The sequence below is a fragment of the Musca vetustissima genome, unplaced genomic scaffold (assembly GCF_032173495.1).
Source record: "Musca vetustissima isolate MV318-11 ecotype Yass unplaced genomic scaffold, APGP_CSIRO_Mvet_v1 utg414620, whole genome shotgun sequence".
Taxonomy (NCBI): domain Eukaryota; kingdom Metazoa; phylum Arthropoda; class Insecta; order Diptera; family Muscidae; genus Musca; species Musca vetustissima.
In genome coordinates, this window is record NW_026875168.1 from 3,368 (window position 1) to 10,052 (window position 6,685).

Consider the following 6,685-nt stretch of genomic DNA (forward strand, 5'->3'; position numbering starts at 1 on the left):
TCATTAAACCATGATATAATTTTCTTTTTGGATTAGAATTTGTTATGGATTTGACAGACAAAAGTATGCAGATAAAGATATTGATATGATTGCAATATTTCTCTTGAAAAAATGAACAGGTTTTCGACTAATAACTGTTCAGTTAGGATTAAAATTACAAACATAAAATTAAGTTAATGAGTTCCAATTTTTTATACCCTTCACCACACTGTGGTACAGGGTATTATGTCTTTGTGCATATGTTTGTAACAGGCAAAAGGAAACGAGATAGACACATGGTTCCTTTTGAGAATAAGCATAGAATCACTTTCTCAGTCGATTTTCGCATGTGCGTCTGTCCGTCCGCCTGTCCATGTTAAATTGTAAACAAAGTACAGGTCGCATTTATAATCCGAATTGGATGAAATTTGGCATAGGTCACTTATTTGGCCCAAGGACGAACCCTATTGAAATTGAGAAAAATCGGTTCAGATTTAGTTGTAGCTCCCATATATATTTTCGTCCGATTTAATGTAAATGGTGTACCAATGTCCCCATATATCTTTCGATTTGCACGAAATTTGGCATAGCGTAATGAATTATGTCTAGACTGATGTGTCAAGTTTTCTGAAAATCGGTCCAGATTTAGATATAGCCCCCATATATATTTTCGTGCGATTTAATGTAAATGGTGTAACAAAGATCCTATATATCTTTAGATTTGCACGGAAGTGGGCATGGCGTAATTAGGTATAGAATGAAATGTGTTAAGTTTCCTGAAAATCGGTCCAGATTTAAATATAGCTCCCATATATATTTTCGTCCGATTTAATGTAAGTGGTGCACCAAAGTCTTTATATATCTTTCGATTTCCACGAAATTTGGCATAGCGTACTGAATTAAGTCTAGAATGATGTATGCTAAGTTTCGGTTCAGATTTAGACATAGCTTCTATATATATATTTTCCGATTTTATGTAAAAAGACCCATATAGTCGGCCCCGTCCAACTTTACTACTTTCCTTACTGGTTTTTAAATGGATATGTTTGTCAGATACTCAATTTGGCATACTCTGTGCTATCTCCAGAGGTAGGCAAATTGATTACATTCCTTGTCGTCGTGATTACTTCAACAATTTCAAGAGCAATTTGGAACTGAAATTCATGTTAGTTTGGGGTGTATTGGCTTTCGAGAAAGAGGTAGTGAAATTAAAATTAGCCAATAGCATACATATTCAAATGCTATCGAAAGAAGCCAGAATTCTCATAATATTACCATCAGAAAGATACACTAAGTGATATCTAGAAAATCGATCTTTATGAAACTGAATAATTTTTTTTTTTTTGTATTTTCTTGGAAAAAAATACTCTTTTATTAAAAAAGTACTCTTTTGGTACATTTTCACATTTTTTATTTTCCATCCCTGTCTACAATTAATAAAAATGTAAAAAAAAAACCTTTTAGTAATCTTGTCAACCTAAACGCCATGGACATAATTGTTTATGCTGCGTTTTACTTCGATCCTTTTTAAATTGAAGTTTAGATGGTTTAAAGTTTGAGATTCACTCTTGACGTTAAGTCAGGGATGCGAAATGAAATTACTGAAATTTTACTGGCTTTCAATAAAAAGTGTCCTGTTTTTAGTCCGATTGTACTTTTTATATATTTTTAAATTTTTATTGTTATTAACAATTAATAAAAACATACATAAAAATTAATTAAGATTTGAAGCAGTCGATGCATGTATTATGTTCCTTTCTTCGTTTTGTTCATTTTTGACTTCAGTCACCTTTGACCAACAAGTGCATATATTATCGTTTTTGAAAGACTTAATAATTTCTACATGCAATCTGGCAACCTCAGACTGCATTTCTAATTTGATATTATTTATAATTTTTGTACATATTGCAAGAACAAAAATAACAGTAACCAGTAAGGAAAGTAGTAAAGTCGGTCGGCGACGACTATATGATACCCTTCACCCCTTTGGGTAAATTCAACAGATGAATCCTAACAGACATTGAATTTTTGAAGGACCATTAACATGAAAATTGATCCTTAAACATGTCATTCTGCACATTTTGAGTTCCTGGTGAATCATGTACTTAAAATCGGGAAAAATATGTATAAGGGCTCCATTCAAATCTGAACCGATTTCAAAAGTTTCCACACGCTAATTTATATTAACTTCAGTACGTTGTGCACAATTTAGTGTCAATCGGCCTACCATTGGGTCTTTGGTGAACCATTGACTTAAAATCGTACGAAACTATATGTAGGAGCTATATCTAAATATAAACCGATTTTAACTAAACTTGCCACACGTTATGTTATAGTAACTTCAGTACGGTTTGGTGAAGCATTTATATCCAACTTCTAGGTTATACTAACTTCAGTACGTTGTGCAAAATTTGTGTTAATTCTGTTGAAAAACGGACGAAAATATATATGTAGATGCTATATCAAAATCTGAACCGATTTCAATGCGACTTGCCAGATATTAACTTATATTAACTACAGTTCATTGTATCAAATTGTGTGGCAATCGGACAAACTTTGGGATTTTAGTGCACAATTTACATAAAATCGGAAGAAAAAATATATAGGAGCTATATCTAAATCTGTACCGATTTTCACGAAACTTAACACACATCATTCTAGACCTAATTCATTATGCTAAGCCAAATTTCGTGCAAATCGAATGATATATAGGGACTTTGGTACACCATTTACATTAAATCAGACGAAAAAATATATGGGAACTATATCTAAATCTGAACCGATTTTTTTCGGAATTTCAATAGGGTTCGTCCTTAGGCCAAATAAATGACCTATGCCAAATTTTATCCAATTCGGATCATAAATGTTTACAATTTAACATGGACAGACAGACGGACGGAGATGCATAAATTCTATGCATATTCTCAAAAGGAACCATGTGTCTATCTCGTTTCCGTTTGCCTGTTAAAAACATATGCAGAAAGACATAATACCCTGTACCACAGTGTGGTGAAGGGTATAAAAAGGGTTTGAAAATTCTGAAATAATAACTTTTGGGAATCAGCTTCGAAATCATTGAGTGTAAAATAATATTGAAGTGATTCCCACTGCGCCAAAATTGTTTCAATAACTTCTTGACATGAAAGCCATCGAGTTGTTGAGTATTTAAAAACTACATGAATATCTGTACCGATACATTCCTGAAACAATGAAAAATCATCTCTCTCATAGAACTGTTACAAAAATAATAATTAATATCTTTACATAATGTATCAATCTGATCGGGAATACTGAATTCTAAATTGGCATAGGCCACTACGTTTAAACTATGGCAAATTCATCCATTCTTAATGACGGCGGGGGATGGCGATCCATTTCATATTGTATGTTTAAGCACGTATAATACCTTTAAGTGAGAATAGTTTGATACAATTTAGAAATAGTGCTAAATATGTCATTGGGGTACTATTGTACTTTTGACTTCCAAATAGTGCTAAAATTAGTACAATTGTACCAACTTTTACATCCCTGCGTTAAGTGATGTTTAGAGATGGTATTTCCCGGGTAAATACCCATTTGCAGGTATTTATTTGGGTATTTACTATATTAAAACGATAATACAACATTTTAAACTCTATTTCCAGGTTTCTGTTATCAAATTTATTTAAAGATACCCTTCATCTCTTTGGCTATAACACACGTCGCTTTTTCGAAGGGACATTGACGTGAAATTGAGGGAACTTAAATATGTGATATTTATTTATATGTAAACCGACTAACATCAATCCCGACCACATGTCATCCTGCAACCTATGCTGAATTTTGTAAATCGATTTAAAGTTAACTTGACACGCGCTTTTTGGTATGCTACATTGTTTAAAATTTGATCACAATCAGGCACCCATTGATTATTTGGAGTATAATCAACGTGAATAGCCCGAAATTATATATGGAAGCTATGCTACATCTAAATCTGAACCGATTTCAAGGAAACTTGCGAAAGATTCATTTATATTAATTTCAGTATTTTTTGTCTATCGGTCTAGCTATGGGTCTTTAGTGCACCATTTGCTTAAAATCGGACGAAAATATATATAGGTTGTATATTTAAATCTGAACCGATTTTCAAGAAACTTATCACACATCATTGTAGACTTAATTCAGTGCGATATGCAAAAATTCGTGCAAATAGAAAGCTTTACAAGGACTACCACCATCGGACTACCTTAAATCGGTCGAAACTATATATAAATCTGAACCGATTTTCACGAAACTTATCACACATTATTCTTGACTCAATTAAGTGCGCTCATGTCAAAATTCGTCCAAATGGAAAGATATATGCAATTCGAAAGATATATAGGGACATTTGTGCACCATTTACCAAAAATCGGGCGAAACTATATATGGGAGCCATATCCAAATCTGAACCGATTTTCACAAAACTTGACACATATACTGGACTTAATTCAGTACGCTATGCCAAATTTTGGAGCTTTGATTCACCATTTACTGAAAATCGGACGAAATTATATATGAGAGATACACATAATACTGGACTTAATTCAGTACGCTATGCCAAATTTTGGAGCTTTGATTCACCATTTACTGAAAATCGGACGAAATTATATATGAGAGATATATCCAAATCTGAACCGATTTCAACAAGACTTGACACACGTTGTGCTATAATAACTGCAGTACTTTGTGCAAAATTTTGTGGCAATCGGCCGCATTTTGGAGCTTTGGTGCACCATTTACTGAAAACCGGACGAAATTATATATGAGGGATATATCTAAATCTCAACTGATTTCAACAAAACATGACACACGTTGTGCTATAATTGAAAATCGGACGAAAATATATATAGGAGCTATATCTAAATTTGAACCAATTTTTCCCAATTTCAATAGGGTCCGTCCTTGAGCCATATAAATGAGCTTTGCCAAATTTATAAATGCGACCTGTACTTTGTCTACAATTTAAATGGACAGACAGTCGGACATGCATAAGTCGACTCAGATAGTGATTCTATGCATATTATCTAAAGGAACCATGTGTCTATCACGTTACCTTTTGTTAAAAATATATTCACACATACACTTGGAACTTTGAACACTTTTTGCCTTCAAGCCTCATAATTTTTATACCATTCACCACACAGTGGTACAGGGTATTATGTCTTTGTGCATATCTTTGCAACAGGCAAAAGGAATCGAGAATATAAATAGAATCCTTTCGAGAATATGCATAGAATCACTTTTTGAGTCGATGTATGCATGCATGTCCGTCCGCCCGTCTGTCCATGTTAAATTGTAAACAAAGTACAGGTCGCATTTATGATCCGAAATGGATGAAAATTGGCAAAGCTCATTTGTTTGGTCCAAGGTCGAACCCTATTGAAATTGGGAAAAAATCGGTTCAGATTTAGATATATCTCTCATATAATTTCGCCCGAATTTCAGTAAATGGTGCACCAAAGCTCCAAACTGCGGCCGATTGCCACAAAATTTTGAACATCATAGCGAAGATTGTATAGCCTAGATTTGAATATAACTCCCATACATATTTTAGTCCGATTTGTGCAAGGTTACAAACCTTAACAAGTACTGGTATTCATTTACCAGTCTATTGAAAATCTTGAAATATTAAAATCGAGAATTGAGGAGGTTCCCCTAAGTAAGTATTGTTTTTTGGTAGGAAGATGTTCTATTAAATGAGAGTTTCAAATATTAAATTAAATTTCAGGGTCTCCAATAAATATTTCGAAGTGTTACAAATGATTGAGAATCAATATTTCGGTGCCTTATTAATTCTTTTCCCATAACAATCGTTATGGGAACATATTACTCCAATGACTAAATTTTCTCATATTTCCTGGGAAATATTTGAAGTATGAAGTACTCAGTTCGCTTACAAATATTCATTCAAAAGACCTTGTACCATTAAAAATTGTTAGGACCTTTTCTGAAAAATAATATGCCACCAAACATCCCTTGTGAAAATTAATCTGAAACACATTGTATGCAGATGGTTAGTCCTCACTTAAGTGGGAGGATCATTTAAACACCATGAAATCACTTACCTGTATGTAACGTGAACACACAGTTTGTTTATTTTCAAATAGGAGGGGTATTGTGGGATTAAGAAAACCATTGTTGAGAATATTTTAAAGATATAAAAATGACAAATAATTTTTTCTAAAGGACCCTTGTCAATGTGCAACGTCATTGCAAATAGGCCCTCACAAAATTTTGTAAAAATCAGGTAGTTTATTTTCAAATTTCTTTGGGATATAAAAAACCTTTCAACAACTTGAAAGCAACACAGTTCATCTGAATCATTCACCAAGGTAGCACCATCATCATTACCATGAGAGTATTCATTGCAGTTTGTTTGTTTTTCGCTGTGGTAAGTCCTAAATTTTTATAGAGTTTTAGTTTTTAAATTTCCATTAAACTCTGTTTTAAATTCTCCCCCTTTAGACTTCGGCCGACTATGTTGTCAAAACACGTGAAAACCTCCTACAATTTCGCAATGAATGCATAGCCGAATTAGAGATTCCCGAAAATCTTGTCGAACAATACAAACAATGGCAATATCCAAATGATTCGGTGACCCAATGCTATTTGAAATGTGTATTCGTTAAATTCGGTTTATTCGATACCACCCAAGGCTTCAATGTTGAAAATATTCATCAACAGT

At 33.3% G+C, this 6,685-nt stretch overlaps 1 protein-coding gene across 1 annotated transcript; it reads left to right on the plus strand.

Annotated features, from left to right (window-relative positions):
• Positions 1–6,350: 6,350 nt before the first annotated feature.
• Positions 6,351–6,681, plus strand: LOC133337668 (general odorant-binding protein 99a-like; the record flags this gene model as incomplete). Its single annotated transcript, XM_061545875.1, has 2 exons — positions 6,351–6,391; positions 6,466–6,681. Coding segments are annotated over exons 1-2 (255 nt in total), but the record flags the coding sequence as incomplete, so codon positions are not given.
• Positions 6,682–6,685: the final 4 nt, after the last annotated feature.